We start from the raw sequence: 18,173 nt of genomic DNA, 5'->3' as shown, positions 1-18,173 counted from the left end.
ATTATAGCAGGTTTTTTCTGTCCAAAAAAAAAACAGCATCTCCACTGTCGGATAGAGCAAATCCACCAAATCAGTCATCTGGTAAGACCTTGTCTTTAAAACATTACACAAATCAAATACGAAGTAGAACTCGTGTTGGCTTTTTCACCACACATCCGTGCTTCTCTGCATTTTGAGACTGGAACAAATTGAGCAAATTGACCCATGGCCACTAAACTGGCAGAGGCACTTCAATGGTTATTCTGTTAAAAGAACTGTCAATGTGTGTTGCAATGTTGCCACTGGCAAGTTTCCACACCGCACAACCGCCAATGATTGCACACACACACACACACACACACACACACACACACACAGACAGGCACAAACACACGTACACACAGCAGAACCCTCGAGGACAGCTGTCACTGTGGATGACAGTCAGCACAAAAGAGTATTGACTGGTGGGGGAAAAAAAACACATTAACAGCAATTCAACCTCAAACACGTTTCAACACTGTGAATGTGTCTCTGTGTCAACCGCTCTAAGTGCATTTCAGAGATTAGAAAAAAACCCAATATTAAAGATAAAAAATAGAAGCAAATTGTGGATGAACGTGGAGAAGACATTAATAAGACAGCAGTAGATGAACCAAAAATATATTTTTTAACAGTATTGCCCCTGGAATGGTTCTAGTGTTTCTCATCACTTGTCTTCTGGATTGTGTTTCTTGACAAAACAACATGTGAGGGCAGCACTGCTTAGTTGACTGCCAACACTGAATCTCCAGAGCAGAACTTTACCCTCCAACAGAAGAGGGAACCATCTTTGCTTTAAGAGTAATATAAATCTAATGATGAAGTTGTCAAATTGACATAATTGACTAACAGACAGACACATTACACTGAGTGTGAGAGAAAAACAATCCATGGAGTAGAGCTGTTTGGATGTAGCCAGGGAGCTTTGTTGCATACAATCACCATTTCCCATCTGCCCTTTAACGTGGTCAGTTCAGCGAAGGTTCAACAAGGGAGTACATGTCCTAGTGACTCCACAGTAAGTGGTGATGTGTTACAACTTCAGGCACTTTTTTGGAGATGCTGCTCAGTAATGACATCAGACATTATGGCACCAAGTAAGAAAATATAATGAGAGATTAAAACTGAAGGGTGGCGAAAGATGGGGAATAAATGCAGGGTCTCACGCCCCAATAGTGAAAGATACAAATTAAATAGGGAGATCATGTTTGTGTTATTCTAAATATTGAGATGACTAGAAAGAATGAAAAGAAAGAAAGAAAGACAGACAGAAGGTGAGATGAGCGCAGATGAATGTTTGTGAAGGTGTGTGTGTGTGTGTGTGTGTGTGTGTGTGTGTGTGTGTGTGTGTGTGTGTGTGTGGGCTTGGTGTAAGAGCATCTCAGCACCTCACACTCATAGATGTCACGCGGCCCTTGTCGTGCCAATAACAGACTAAATTCAAAAGCCGTAGCACCACAATGCCTCACTTCAACTCTGCCTGCCCGCAGGATTTATGATGTGTATATGTGTGAGTGTGTATTTGACTGTGAGAGGGATATATATGAAAAAAAAAAGGAAATCTAATTACTGACACAATTTTGTCACCAACATTAAAAAGCGATTGACTCCTCTCCATCTATCTCATTTTTAAAAGAATAACAAAGATCTGCCTGGATGAGAACGTGTCTATTCCGTCTATTCTGAAAATGCATCATATGATACTTATGCACCAGGGAATAAGTATTCAGATTTGAAATTTCTATGAATTGCACTTTAGTGTCAACACATAGCATGAAGCAAAGTGTAAGTGACTGCATCATTTCACGTCTCACTTTTTGTTTATCTATCATACAGTCCACCCATGGACATTTTCAGTGAATGCAATGTTGCACCATTTCCCAAAGCACCCATGTATTCAATTCAATTCAATTCAATTCAATTCAATTCAATTCAATTCAATTCAATTCAATTCAATTCAATTCAATTCAATTCAATGCAGAGTTCTTCTAAGAAACTCAGGCTTAGACTAAGGCCAGGCTTTGATCTAAATGGATGGAGTGAGGGTGATGACTCAGCAGCCATTTCTGGGGGAAAAAAAATAAATAAAAAGATCAGTGACTTTATAAAGTTAAAAAACACCACAGTCACTGTTTGTCACAGACAGAGCAGCTGTGTCTGATGGCCATAATAATAGAGGGTAAAAAGGTGACACTTGCTAGAATTGAATGAAGGGATGAAAAGATTGCTCTTGCAGGTCAGACTCAGACTGTTTCATCTCTTTTCTCCCAGGGAAAAATGACCCCACTTCAGGCAGTGAGTGCTCCAGGTTTTAAAAGTTTCATGAACAATTTGACTAATTGGTCTGCTTACTGGCAGTGGTGCAGTTGGTGCAGTGGTTAGCACTTTTGCCATTGCAGCAAGAAGACCCGGGTTCCTGGGTTCGAGCCCCGTTTTGATCAAATTTCGGAACAAGGGCCTTTCTGCAAGGAGTTTGCATGTTCTCCCCGTGTGTGCCTGGGTTTTCTGCAGGTTCTCCGGCTTCCTCCCACAGTCCCAAAAACATGTGATATGGGGATTAGGTGAATTGGTCACTCTAAATTGACCGTAGGTGTGAGAGTGTGAGTAAAAATGGTTGTTTGTCTCTATATGTGGCCCTGCGATGGACTGGCGAACTGTCCAGGGTGTACCCCGCCTATCGCCCAATGTCAGCTGAGATAGGCACAGCACCCCCCTGTGACCCTCCGGTGGAGAATAATGCGGTAGATGATGGATGGATGGTCTTCTTATGTGTGTCTGTTGTTGTTGTTGTTGTTTTTTTAGTATGTACTATAGTGGGAGCTGAAGAAGATTTTTTCAGTTATGGCGGCCAAATGAGGCTGGGGAGAGAGAGACTGTGCTTACTATGAAAGACAATCATGACGAGGCCCCTCTGCTTGGTGTAGCGTGATAAATCAGTGAAATTTAAAATGACTCCAAAAATGTGAATATCAAGGATGCACACCATCGGGTCGATCTGACTAACAGGCAGCGAGCTATGCCCATTACAGACACACACACACACGGGCACAACTTGCTTTATAGATAGATGTATGCGGTGATGATTTCTGAATCAGAATTGCTTTTATTCTCTTTATATGTTCATATAACAAAATGAAATTTAGAACTACATGGAAAAAAGACAAACAACAAAGGAGCCTTCATTCTATTCTTTCCTTCATCACACACACAACTAAAGGCATAATCTTCATCCAGTATGAGGCTGGCAGATGAAAATGAAGAAGGGACCTCCTGACAGTGCAGCACATGTCTCCTATAGGCCTGAAGGTTTGCTTGGCTGGCTGAACAAAACATGTTAAATCAATAGCTATTTATACAGACTGGGACTTGGGGGGATGGAACAATAAAATATTATCTATTTCATCTACGCTGCAGTTTTGGTTTGCATATCGATGGCTGTTATTTTACGAGTCATGAATGGCTCTCTATATTTTTACGGGCTTTACACTCTCTGCCTGCACTCTTGTCTTATCCACTAACTCATTCCCCTCCCCGCGCTCTTCCCTTGTTGAGAGGTAGACTCTCTTTCTCTGTTTTATCACTCTTAGCACAGTATTTTCTGTCCATTCTGTATTTCTCCCCTGTTTCTCGCCATTTCTTTCTCAAACTCCACACTTGATCTACTAAGTCATTCCCTCTCTTTTTCTCTCAAAAGACAGATTTTAGGCCATAAACCAAACTCACTGCTTAACCTTTAGGTCACCCGCACCTTTCTCTTCATCTCCCTCCATAGTTGATGTACTTGGAATAGGTAGAGCCATAAAACTCAGGTTGTTTTATTGGTCAATGAAAAGGCAGATATTTTGCACGGCAGTGCATCTTGGGTAATAGAGTGTATGTCTTAGGGGAGAACTAATGGGAGGGAAAGTGTATGAGTGACATAATTAGTGGGTTGGTGAGAGACAGAAAGACAGATCTAAAACATGAATAAAGCTGCTTTTAGACATACAATGACGTCCGAACATTATTGGACAGTCAAAATAAGGAAAGGAGCTGAATTGTCTGCAAAAATCTGTACAATACATTAATAAGGGAGCTCATATGAAAATACTGCAGGGGAAATATCCAAAAATCCATGTTTGCACAGTCGTACAAGTGCAAAGAAAAGATGATCGATAGTTCTACTACCAAGCCCATAACAATAATTAATCATTTTAACTTAACTGTATTTCAAAATGAGTAAATAAAATGGTGATTCGCAAATTCTTATTGTAATACTTACACACCAATTTACTGGTGATAGTCTGGTTCTCTGCAGTTACTGCAGACACTGAGTACGTTTACACGCACCGCTCAATCGAGCCAAGGCCGTAGTCGGTCCAAGACACGCCATCGGACAACTTGTCGACTCTGAAACAACGTAAACAACTGTCGAGGAGAAAATCAGCTTCTCATTTACAACAGCAGATTCCAGCTGATGGAGCTGAGAACTGTTTTAATGTGAAAATGCTGTTTTTTTAAAAGGAAATGGGATTGATGAATGCACAAAAGTTTTATAGAACACTTAAATCCATTTTAATTTGCAACATTCCTCCCCATCTAGTTGTGTCATTGTTACATGAAGAGCATCTAAATTCCATCTATCATCCTCTTATCAATATGCACAACCATAGACTTGATGGAACTACTGTGGGACACCTTCATCAATCAGTCCGTAGCATTTGTAAATACCCAGCTTTGTACTTAATCTTTCTAAAAAGACAGAATGTGTGTCATACTTAAATATGAATATTTTTTTTTTAAGTTGCAAACACATACCGTGTAATTTTACTGCATTATCAGAAAATGATGCCAGCGTGTGAACTTTGTGTGTTTTCTTATACCACAGTGGATGTTTGTTCGTGCGGGAGATTGATGCTGGATAATATCAAAAGCCATTGCTTTTACCCAGCAGCCCTCTTCATCAAACACTGCTGCAGCGTGTGTGTGTGTGTGCTTGCCCTCCTGAGCTCCAGCCAAGTTTTATGGAAATAAACAATGTTTTTACGAGGTGTCGTTGTGGGGATCGGTGCTGTTGAAATGCTATTTCAATTCAGCTTTGTCATTTTTACATTTATTTAATTCACTGTCCCTCCGTTTGTTTTATTAGGAATTATGCCGTGGCTTCATTCCCCACTACCACGCTGTTGCAGTTGTCTGTCATGTTGAATTACAAAGGAACTGTTACGAGTTGTCTTTTACTTCACTAGTATTAACTTGGCTGAGGTTTAAAGTTGTTCACTACCTCACTATGGGTTTTGCATTCAATAGATGTGCTCACCCAAAGCAGATAACAGCAGCATAAACTGATGAGGAAGGTTCCAGTCACTCTCTATAACTTTTTGCTGTCTCTTTTTCTGTGTAGTCAGTAACTGCACTCATCCGTTTCCTTAACCGATTGCCGTCAGCCTTTCTCCACTCTCATATAACAATGTACAAACCAGTTCCTCAGTTCTGGAACTGAAAGACATCGCCACCATCATCTATACTATTATCGCTCTTTTTTTTTTTTTACATAATTAATGGTGCTTAAGTGGGGTTTACCAGACTATACTCTTGGCTTTTCTATATGGTTTTGTGTGATCTATTATCCCTTTGCTCTGCTGTGTGTCGAGTATTCAATTTGATATGGAATTTATTTATTTCAAATGATGTGTGCATGTTGTTATTTTAATAAATAGGAGCTAAATATGTGCTTTGGATAAAGGTTGATACATGTAAATGCATTTACCAACCAAAAGATTATCCCAGGAAAGGCAGGAACCACTAGGAATCTCCTGCAAAACACCACTATACTGGGCATGCTATTAATTAGCAGTAATATAATCAGCTCTGTACTCCTTTAATGAACAACAGAAAACTATTTATTCCGTGTTTTTTGAAGCTGAGCTCAACATTAAGTGTCTGAGTTAAGGATTTTAGGCTGTGATCCAGTTTATGAAGGAGTAAAACAGCTTGTATTTTACACAGGTGACACAAATCAGCCCACATATTTCTTTTAAATGTTTAACATAATCTCATTTTGAAGATGTTAAGCCTCCCTGGAAGGTGGTGTGAAAGTGTGACACTTAGATATTATGCTCATGCCATTCATCCATCTTCTACCACTGTTATCCTCCACATGAGGAGTCACAGGGTGCGCTGGTATCAATCCCAGCTGACATGGGACAAAAGGCTGGGTGCACCCCGGACAGGTCGCCAGTCCATCACAGGGCCACATAGAGACAAACAACCATCCAGTCTCACAATACGGTCAATTTAGAGGGTCCAATTTGCCTTATCTCCAAATCTGCCTGCCTAACCCTTGGACTGTCGGAGGAAACAGGAGAAACAAGAGAAAACCATATGCTAATATCATGGTCCAATATACAAAACGATTACTATCATGCCTTTCAATGAATGACATCGCTAACTAAGGGAAACCCTATTATAATAATTCACTTGCTCCATGCATCACACTATATTTAAACACTCCATATCCTGCTCATTAGACATTGTCTAAATTATCAAAAAAAAGGAGTCTTCTTTCCAGTCCCTGTCCTCTAATGCATAAAACTTTGTCACAGTGGCGAAATGTATGAAACCCACATAAAAAAACTTTTCTCGTCGTCTCCCTTCAGAATGTACCCTGACACCTTCTGCCTTGCCTTGTAATTTAGGAGGCACCTATTGTTTGAGGTTCCGGCATTTCTGTTTTTAGAAGTTTCCATTTGGGGCAGAGTGTTCCCGCCTTTAAAATGTCAAGGCATTCTGGGTCACTACGAATAGAAATACACACAAACAAACACTCAGAAAATACTGAACCACTCTCATACACACAAAGACCTGCCAATTCAAATATGTATTTAAATCCCATCATGTATGTGAATGTCAAAATACATACAATTGAAAATGGAAATAAAGTGATTTTGGAGCTTTTCTCTTTTATTATTATTTTTTATTATATTCAATTCAAGCTGAATAGCAGCACAAAACAATCTGAAAATATTTCCTGGTGATTCTGTTTCTACTGTTCTCCTTTCCTAGCAAAGGAAAATGAGACAGAGAGGGTTGGAGCTCAATGAGCACTTCATTTAGTTTGATAACAATTACTTGTTGTGTGTTTTTTATTGAGATAAATGTACACAAGAGAGATGGAAAAATAAAAAATAAAAAATGTCAAGAAGGGAGATGAGCCGGAGCAATAATATTTTTGTTCTATAAATATCCAAGATGATAATCTCTAATTGCTCAATCAGGCTGTTCAATCAGTCATCAAGAGGGCAGGGGGAGGAGCAGTGAGGAGGCTCTGAGAATATAAAATTCAACAAATGATAGGATACAAGGGCTTTTGAAAGCTCTTCTGTATTCCTTTGGAAAGCTCTTGTATGCTGTCATGTGTCTGTTATGGCAGCCCACTGTGACCAAAGTTCAAAAATCAAAATCATTACCACCCCTTCCACAAAGAGTATCTGTGTTCACCCTGGAGGAAGTGATCAGAGAAAGAGCCCTAAAATCACCCCGGCAAAAAACAGGCAAGTGGTGACAGTTTGACAGGAAACAACCTGAATCTGCATCAGATGCTTGTCATGACAGCCACAAGAAACTTCCTGTCAGTCGAGTTGACAAGAGTGACAAAAAAAAAAGCATCCTCCCTCTACATTACAATGTAGGTCACACGCGCACACACACTTCTCCTGCTCTCAATTCAACATTAAATCACACACAGATACACCGATCACTGTGGATTAGCAGTGATTTGCCAGTGTGTTGTGTGTCGTGTCTGTGATCTTATAGGTGATTTGTGTCATTAAACCTCAAGAACACTACACTACGTTTTTTTTCCTTGCGCTAAATCCCACTTACAGATGGCAGCACCCACTGTCTGCATGTCACTGTTACTTACGTAGAAAGTAAAGCAAGCAATAAATGTAATAAATGTCACATTTTTGCTTTTTTCGACACAATACTTTATTTATACACGTTGTTGTTAGGCAGTGACACTGATTCTTTAATATGTTGTGTGGGATTAGCTCCGTAATGGCATTGTTTCTTCTTCTTCTTCTTTTTATTAATGATAATAAAGCTCTGCTACAGTACTGGACATGGAAGGATTGATTTTGTTTGACAAAACCCATCATAAAACATGTAGGTATTAAATGAAAAGTCTAAATTATAACAATAAAGCCATACATGTTGCTGTTCCTTTGAGTTTGGCAATAAATATATACATCAATTGCAAGGCCGTTTATAAAGATTAGTCATTTACTATTGATAGGGGGTTGCTCGGTATAGTTAACCTCACAGTTGAAAGATTAAAATTGCAGATGGACTCCAAATAAATAAAATATTTCTCATTTATAAGACCTATTACTTATTGGGAACATATTTTCCCTTTTGTCCCAAACCAACCAAGGGAATTGGGAATGATTAACATATCCACATCCATGAGGGTTTCTAATGCTCCCAAAATGTTAATTAAGGCAAAGGCCAGTAGATGTGACTTAAGCACTGGGGAGAGGAAAATACTGCAGCAGAATTAAGTGTTGTGAAAAAACAAAAATCATTGAGTGTGTGTGTGGTACTTGTCTTTGACTACTGGCAGACAGATTACAAACTCTCAGTAGTCAATTATAACAACTATAACAGCTGCCAATCAATACTGCTTTGATCACACTGTCAAGAAAAGTAAATGTGACCTTTTGCATTCAGTGCAATAAAAGTGCATGACAAAACACCAGAATAACATATTTGATTTACTAAAAGCAAACAACCTACAAGGGCAGTGATACATCAGATTGTGGATTGGATTATACTTTGTATACTATGTACTGTGTACTCTTGGTAGAAATCAACATTGATTTGTTTAAAAAAACAAAATGTTTGGGTCTTTTGTTGGAAAATCATAATTCATATCATATTATAATAACATTGCGGTTGTTAAATACTTTCTTTACTGATCGCAGCCTCAGATGGTTGCGACGCACAAGTACACAGACACACGCACAAACCCATATGTGTGTAAAGAAGGCCATTCCCCTGCAGGCCAGCTAAAAAAAAGAGTTAAATGGTGTCATCAGCTCGAGGGCTTGAAAGCCACTCTAAATATAGACTATTATTGACAGAAGAGAAAAACAATACAGAGAAGGAGAGGGTGAAGGAAGAGAAGGCAGGTGGAAGTAGGGGGCAGTATGGGACAGTAAATCTCATAGATTTTCAGTTAGCAAATCACCAAAATGCCTTTATTCATTATATAGTCAAACGTTTCAATTATAGAGTTCTGAAGATGAGGTGATAAAACAATAGACGGTAAACTGATTCTGATATTGATGTTGTTATTCGGGATATTTGATGTTTTATAGTGATCCTTTTTTTTTTTTTAGCTTAGTTGAGATCTAATCTAAATGTGTATTATATTTTTTTAATTAAAAACAAACCCCTTGATATGGTGCAGTCGGAATAAGGCACAATCTGCAGTTATAGGGAAACGTATCAAGCTATTCTTGTTGACCTGCAGCTATCACTGAGGCAACAGGGAACTGAATTGAAGGTGGGATCACATTTGTTGGCTGCTGCTCTTCTAATGAGATTCAATCATCCCCGTGTGCAGAGACCAGATAAAAGGTAAGAACCTGTTTTCTGTGGAAATCAAAGTAACTCGGTTAAATAAATGTCAGAGTGGGTGCCAGTGTTGATCGCCGTGACTGATTAAAGGTCCTACTTGAGGAGAGAGGAACTGGAGACTAAAGTTATTCACACGGAGGACCAGAATAACTAGTACTCGTGGCTACTTCTTGGTGTGTTAGATGTAACGGCTACAGTTTGTCAGAGAGACTTTTCTGTAGATGTTGCTGCTGCTGGATTCTAAGGAGATGGAGGTTTAACTGCCTTGAGATAATATCATAGCATTGCTTGGAGATGCACAGTGACAGGGGATTCCAAATATTTGATAAGCAAAATGTTATTAGTGAGCAAAATAATACTATAAACAGGAAATGGCTGAATAAGAAACCTCCAACAATAACAGAATGGGTGGAAATAGTTCAGGAAATGTACATTATGGAGCGGTTGACCTTTTCTCTGAGGTGCATGTGCTGCTGAAAAATGTGAAAGGTACTGGAAGAAATGGAAAACTGTTTCATCGGTGGTGACCTGTTACGACCTCTATTATATTTGCAATGTGAATTATAATGTGCTCTAAGCAGTACTGGGTGGACTGTGGATGTTGGGAATGAAACAGATATCCCCTCGGTTATAAAGTCATGGTTCATGAAGGCCCACAGTGAGGCCAGGGAATACCTGTTGATTCATAAAGGACTTGGAACCCAACACATGTTTATTATTTTTTTGACTGTATTTTCATTTATACATAATATGTGTAAGCTGTGTGATATATAATACAACTTTAGAATTCTAAAACTTCAAAATATTTGATTAACAATCACATCTTGTAGTATTTCTACATTACTATATATAAAAACAACAAAACTAATGTGATATATTTACAGTCAAACATTTATATCACTGGTTAAATCCACACAAAGTAACACATTGTTTCATTTTGGTTGTTGCTTTACCTGCTTTACCCATCTGTTCTATAACCTTTGGGGCCAAACCCCCTATAAAACACTAGAGTAGAGTAAGGAAAACTTCAATCCGAGAAGACTGGATAACAAACGCCGGTGACAGATAGGCTGATATATGAAAATCTCTGATGCATTGTGTTAAACCCGGCATGTGCAAAGTCTGGCCCGTGGGCCAATCACAGCCCTCGGTGAGATTTTGTACGGACACATTATTTATGGCCAGGGAGGGACTGGGACAAAAAAAACTGTTTCCTGAGTTTGAAACCCACCTGTGACAGATATATTATATTATTTGACTCAAGAGAGAAAAATTGTTTTAACTGTTTCACTCATACGTAGCTTAGATTTGGTTACATTTCCATTTAAAATGACATTTGTGAGAATGAAAATTAGATTTTCTTTTAATAAAACAGTGTGTTTGTATTTAGATTTTACTGTTAAAATAATAATAATAATAATAATAATAATAATAATAATAATAAAAAAGGTCTGAAATGACCATTAGCCCCTGAAAATTTCCACATTATCTATCTGGCCCTCGTTTAAAAGGAAGTTTGGACACCCCTGGGTTAAGCCAAATCAGCAAAGCAGTGATCTCATGACTTGCTTCACTGCTTTATTCTAATCAATGTTAGCACCAGCATCTGTTGAGACAGCAGGGGTTCTGGAATAACTTCATATGGACCAGCAGGGAGAGCAGCGAGCTCACCAAGAGAACATGCGATGGCTGAATGGTCTGATGAGGCAATCAAAGAAGGGTTTGACAAGGTCGTGATCTGTGCGAGTGCTCGTTTGTGTTTGAGTGCTCGTCTTCTCTCACTTCAGCAACTGCCAATACCTGTCAAAGATGAGGTAAAGTTGCAGGGAGTCTCACATGGCCTTTTTCAGACCAGTATTAAAGGGGGAATATTATACCCTATTTCTCCAAGTTAATCTAGTTCCCTGGTGTCCTAATGAACATGTCTGTGTCATACTTTGGTCAAAATACCATAAGGATGAAGCACCACAACAGTTCAATCACCCTGCCAAAACAGCCCTGTTCAGAACGTTCTCTGTTTAGTAGTATCTCTGTAGGTCCACCTTAAAAAAAACGTAAAACAAAACTTAAGGGACAGAAAATCAGCCACAGAGGCTATTGGGAGCTAACAGCAGTTAGCATTTGGAAAAGTGATCATTTGTAGGCTCTTGCAGGCACATGGCCGTCATAACATGTATTTAGTATTTAGGATTTATCTGTCCAGTGGATACATGTTATATTATAACATGTATCCACTGGACAGATAAATCCTCTGAGGCTGGAAGTTTGTGTAGGACTCTTTGCTGCACTGTGGAGCCAAGAATAGAACTTTTCACAGACTTCCGGTTTTTGGATACCGTTGCCCGTCGCCAGCACTCTTGCGTGTTTTGCGGACAAAGCGGAGCTCCGCGAGACAACAATTCCAGGAATTTTGCGCATTGTGACGTCCCGGTGAGTGCGGAAGTCAACATTGCGTGTGTTTCATCTCCTGTACTTAGACTGAGGAGGACCACAAAAACATTAGTGAGTCATCTTTGTTCACACCTTGCTGACTGATAGGGACTCCAGAGTCCCAAATATAAGGATTTAAATAATAAAAAACCTGATTTTTGCACAATATGTCCCCTTTAACTAACACATATTCCATACTGTTATAGGGGGAAAAAAATTTTTTTAAATTAAACACACTCTTTTATCCTCACCTCACATCCATCCTCCACTCAACTGCCTCCTTCAGCACATTTTCCCTAAACATAATTTCGCTGATGAACAGAGGACAAGTGGGAGTGACAGGGAGACCTGATGTCCCGTTAGATCCCTCACAGATGTTTCCTTTATTCCTATAATTAGCTGCAATTATAGTAATAGATACAAAAGATGAAGTGAGCATATTTGGCCACTGATATAATTCATTTAATCACACCATAGGATGAAGGTTTTCCGACACGTTTGGCCATGCACGCGTGCTGTTTGAGTGTTATCTTCCCTCACAGTCCTCACTCCCTTCTTTTCAGTGTTCTTATCTCTCCAAACAACTATTCACCTTCCCCTCTCTTCCAATGTCCTGAATGTAATTCATTCGGTTTCCAGCCTGAAAAGCGAGGGACAGATGGAGGTGGAAAGAAAAAAAGGAAAACACAAGAGACAACAGAGCAGGATAGGACACGACAAGAACCTCTTAGATGTTGCAGATGATGCCTTTAATCCTGTCAATAGCTGCAATTATAGTAATTATCTCTAATAGCCACACATTGTGTCGAGGCTCTGATATGTTTAACAGATGATGCAGAGTTGTGCCGCCTCCGCCGGGGCAGACAGGATAGAGAGCTTAGATTCATATTAATGAAACCAACACAAAACAAGGTGAAATTGATGTTGATCCCAAGAGGTTTATAGACTGCAGCGTGTTTTTTTTTTGTGTGTTTTTTTTAAAGCTCCAGGCCGAGGTCTAATGGAGGATTCAGAGATGGTGAGTGGTCTTTGTACTGTGAAAAAAAAAAACATGTAGAGCCTGGAGATTGATGTTAGGAGGCAAAAAGGGCTTCGGATAAAATAGAGGCAATTACATGAGAAGAAGATGCTGCCAAAATAATATGTTGTATGAAGTGTAAAATGAGTTCAAAACAGCAGCTGGATTACAGTTTACTGTGTCTTATCTATAAATCCCAATCAAGATGAAATGTCATTCAAAATGTATAAACCATTGAGATTATTATTGTTTTTTATTATTTGTTTAACCCTCCCTAATACTCAGGCAACTAGCAATACATGGATGTTAGCTACAATTTACACTAGATTAACAAAGAGAGAATTACTAACACCCCCACCTCTCATCACCAAACAACCACCACTAATAATAATAAAAAAAATATTTAAAGGAGTCATATTATACCCTATTTTTCCAAGATAAACTAGTTCCCTGGTGTCCTAATGAACATGTCTGTGGCATGCTTTGAAGCACCACAGCAGTTCAATCACCCTGCCAAAACAGCCCTGTTTAGAACGCTCTTTTTTGGAAAAGTGATCATTTGCAGGCTCTAACAGGCACATTGCCGTCATATCTAACATGTATCCACTGGATAGATCAGGGGTCGGTAACCTTTAGGATGAAAAGAGCCATTTTTGTCGCCTCTCCACCCAAATAAAATTCATTTGGAGGCGCAAAAAAAAACCCACAAAATGAAGATAATAACACGTATAAAGGTTTTTATACAGACATACTATATACAATAGTTCATTTATGACATTTAAGAACTACAACATGACCAGTTTATCCCCAACCTCTAGACCCCCTAGACCTGGTTCTTCCATTGTTTCATTGTTTGTGTCAAATTAAAGAAATTCAAATGAACCCACTTTGAAATAAACGAAGCAAATATTTGGATTGTACGTCGTTTACGCTCAAGAAGACGGTACGTGGATCCAAAGATGGACAGGACGCATCCAAACGTCTACTGAATATTGCATTTTACGTCGACGTTGGATGTGACGCACAAGATATTAAAAGACTTTTACTTACGTCGCCTCGATCTCTAAAGCTACAAGGAGCCACTGCAGAGTGGCTGAAGAGCCACATGTGGCTCCAGAGCCGCAGGTTGCAGACCCCTGGGATAGATGAAACCTCTGAGGCTGGAAGTTTGTGTAGGACGCCAGCACTCTTGCGTGTTTTACGGACAAAGTGGATCTCTGCGAGACAACAATTCCAGGAATTTAGCGCATTGTTTACTCATAGCCCAATGAGTGTGGAAGTCAACATTCTTGGGTTTCATCTCCTGTACTTAGACTGAGGAGGACAACAAAAACATGAGGGAGTCGTCTTTTGTCACATTTTGCCGACCGATAGGACCTCCAGTGTCCCAAATATAAGTATTAAAATGATTAAAAAGTGGATTTTGCATAATATGGGACCTTTAAATAAAACACCATAATGGTTAAACATGCTTCATTTTTGCAACAACAAAACATGTTTAAACTGAACAATCAAAGTAGATTTTGGTCATTACATTAAAATGAAAAACGGAACCGTTTAACACAGACAGACAGACACTGGGAGGTTATGGTGTGAGGCGGCTCCTTGATGCAGTGATAGAGAACAGGAGACGGAGAGCCGGTCAATAATTCATTAGATGGAGGACTCGACACAACTTAAACCCAAATAAACTGTCTTTAACTCCACACACTCACAAAGTACCGTGACTTCACATTCAGCAGACTCCAGATCAACGTACAATAATTGTACAGAGACCAACTTTAACCTACAGTAACCTTACCTTCAAATGTGTCCTTACATTAAATTACATTAGAGTGACTTACTTTGCGTTCAAATAAGGACAAGTAGACATGATGTGACTATAAAAATAGATTTAGGTCCCAGCAACTTGAGTAATAGCAGGATCACCTGAAGTGTACACCGACATCTCTCAATCTGTCTCTCAACCTCACTCTCTCCCAAACACCGTCTGCAGAACTGTCAGGAGATCAGTCTCTCATCCACTTCCTCTGCATTTTTACATTTCTCCCGTCAAAGCTGAATTGCTGCTCGTTTCTAAGTGTTGTTATTAAATCCTGGATATGACACGTTTGATATCAATCTGACCCGACAGTCAGTGGTAAATATGACATCACCCACACCCACACATCTGTTCCTGTGCCCCAAAGTTTTCCGCATTGTTTTTAATAAAAACATCTTTAAAAGGTGCTGCGTGTAAGTGTCATAACTAACATTAGCAATGCCAGCTGTTCACACACCAGTCTGTTTATATTCCTCCATTAGTTCATTTTTTCAGGAACTGTGTTTTTTTAGACCCATTTCAACTCAGGAAATGGTTTCCCACTGTATGCTTGACTGGCCAGCACGGAGTAACAGAGTCTTCACCCCCATCCAACACCTTTAAGACAAACAGACACACACTGAGATCTACGTCTCTTTGTTGAACCTCACTGAGACTCTCTAGAGGAAAGAGCCATTACTAAAGACTCAAAGCTGATATAACAGTAAAATCATACTGAGTAAAGTAACATCATTTTGAGTCTAAAAAACAAAAACAACATTTTGCATCCAGCAATCATGTCTTTCTCCATTCTCGGCCTACACTTCATTCCAATTCTCTTCGATTTTTATTTTTTTCTATTTCTTTAATTTTGCCACTCTTGCTTTTTCGGCAGCTGCATCTCCTCCGCTCCCCACTGATTTGTGGCTGAGGTCATGGAGACAGAAGCTGTATTTTTTCTTCTTCTGCTTCTTCTTTTTTTTTTTTTTTTGTGCTGCAGTTGTAATAATGTAGAAATCTGCTGAAAGGTCAGTCAAGGTGAAATGAGAGATCTGGGATAAGAGCTCAGCATTCAGCCAAGGATCAAACCTGCAAACCTCTGCTTCACACAGTCATAACCCAATGGTTTCCATCCAAAATGTTATCCATCTGGGGAAAAAGCTGACTCCTGAATGAGCATGCAGAGGGAAGGCACTGTAATACCATTTCATTACGATAGATCACTGAGACGCCTACACTGGGAAAAAAAAAATAAAAATCTTCCACATTGTATTATTTTCAGCGGCCAAGGATTAAATTGTCTGTCACACTAAAATGTATTTACACATTTGATCACCTTGTTAAACTGATGAACATCAGGCAGTGTAAAAGTGTGATATGATCTGTAATTATAGCAGTAGACATTTTGAAAGAGTATCACAATCCTCTTCCCTTGTACAACAAACAAATTGCATTAGGGTATTGATGGCTGCCACTGGTGATTTATTTAAAACTTCATACTCTGTGTCTGTATTTTTCAGCTCCATGACTGAATCGTTTTCAGTCAAGGAAAGATCTGGGATGCAACCGACATCAACAGCATGACAGTTACAAAAAAGTAAGGCCGCTGCAGCACAGGTCATAAACCCCCCCATGCTCTATGCAGACGAGACATGGATCATAAACTTAATCAGTCATGGTATTTGTTTTAATAGCTGTGTGGTGTAAAAATGTGGTGACGTGATCACTGACCGCTAAGATTCGGAAAACCCCAACCCCTGGTCACCAATACAAGGAGACAGCACCCCTGTATTCTAATGTGAGAGCAAATACTTTGCCTACATTTATACAGTGTACAGGCTCTGATTCAAACCAATAACATGAATGACAATCTTGTGTGAACATGTTGAAAGGCTTTGACCAACCTCGTACAGTGTGATGACCCCGTTGGTTTCATTGGGAGCTTTCCACTGCATGAAGATCTTCTCTTCGTAGGGCGTATTCTGGAGCGACTCCATTGGTACCGAGCCGGGCACTGCAGAGACATTTTACCTTGAGTTAGTATTCCAATTTACTTTGTCTTGACAAAAAACCAACAGTACAGTAGAAACAAAGTGCATACTAGTTTCATGACTGATTTGTTTACCACACTTTGTTTTGTAAAGCAGTTGTATAACAAAATGTATAAGGTAGAGGCCTGAAGATGCTTTTATTATTTATGGTAACATAAACCTTGTATTATTTTTGAAAAAAGGTTTACGACCTCACTGTTCATGAATCATATTTGACCTGTGCTTGAATTACTCGCAAAGTACGGCAACACAACTAAATGTATATACTGTAATGTGCATTCACTTTGCTGTGTCGTTTACTTAATACTGATTTGTGTACAGGGGTGTAATGCGTGCCAGAGATCATATTCAGGTTGATACTGAATACATATTTTATACTATTTTTCTCATGCTATTTATTCATGTGTTCATGTGTGATTTATTTTCTCTAAAGGCTTGGCAAAAAAATGTATTATAAGCTTCTCTGTATAATCAACCCAGAAATAGTACTGGGTCAACGCCATCACACACACCACACAGGAAGAAGTTTGTAAAGCTTTGTTTCAATTATAAATAAATAAATAATAATTAAATCAACACGTTTCTTCTGAAACATGACAACATGGTTATTGTTGGACCCAACACTCAGTACTGGTATCCGTCCAATAGTGGTCAAAATCATCGGACACAAAAACTATTACTTCTGAGACAACTGAAGTCAAAAATGTGAAGCCATGTATCGCAGGAACTGGACGAGAAGAAGGCAGAACAGATTGATGATGAAAAGGAGCAAAATTATGCATATCTGGGAACCGTTTTATCAGAATTATTAACTTGCTCAAAAATCTAATTCTGGATCTTTTTGCTGTGATACAAAATAGGAAATGCTGCCAGCTACAATAAAAGGCATTTGGAATAATTAAATATGATGTGTGACCCCGTAATAGTCCCTGTTTTGTGAAAATAGCATTTTTAATTGCTCTGCAGACCTACGGCAAGAACTGAGGTTCCCTGAAAATTTAAAAAAAAAAAAAAAAAAGGCATTAAATACAAACAACTGATTGACATTTGACAAAGTGTAACAACGATATTTAGTTCGGACACATATTTAAAGGTGGAAATTAACCATCTTGTGTAATGAACATGATCGTTCATTGTTTTGTTTTTTATGGAAACGGTGAAATGAAATTGTAGCTGCAGTGCTGATCCAGGCTTAATTCCATAACCCACACAGAGAAAGTCAAGGGGAGGTGAT

The 18,173-nt window shown here is 39.1% G+C and overlaps 1 protein-coding gene across 1 annotated transcript in view; it reads right to left on the bottom strand.

Annotated features, from left to right (window-relative positions):
- ptprt (protein tyrosine phosphatase receptor type T) overlaps positions 1-18,173 on the bottom strand; it is a gene marked incomplete at its 3' end in the record, with an annotated part of 242,868 nt that overhangs the window by 126,979 nt on the left and 97,716 nt on the right. The window contains exon 10 of the mRNA XM_083892431.1: positions 16,793-16,902. Coding sequence (XP_083748557.1) covers positions 16,793-16,902 — 110 coding nt within the window. The remainder of the gene's footprint in view (positions 1-16,792; positions 16,903-18,173) is intronic.

The sequence above is a fragment of the Microchirus variegatus genome (assembly GCF_963457635.1).
Source record: "Microchirus variegatus genome assembly, chromosome: 7".
Taxonomy (NCBI): Eukaryota; Metazoa; Chordata; class Actinopteri; order Pleuronectiformes; family Soleidae; genus Microchirus; species Microchirus variegatus.
Note: the sequence above shows the minus strand (reverse complement) of the source record. Positions and strands in the feature narration are given on the sequence as shown.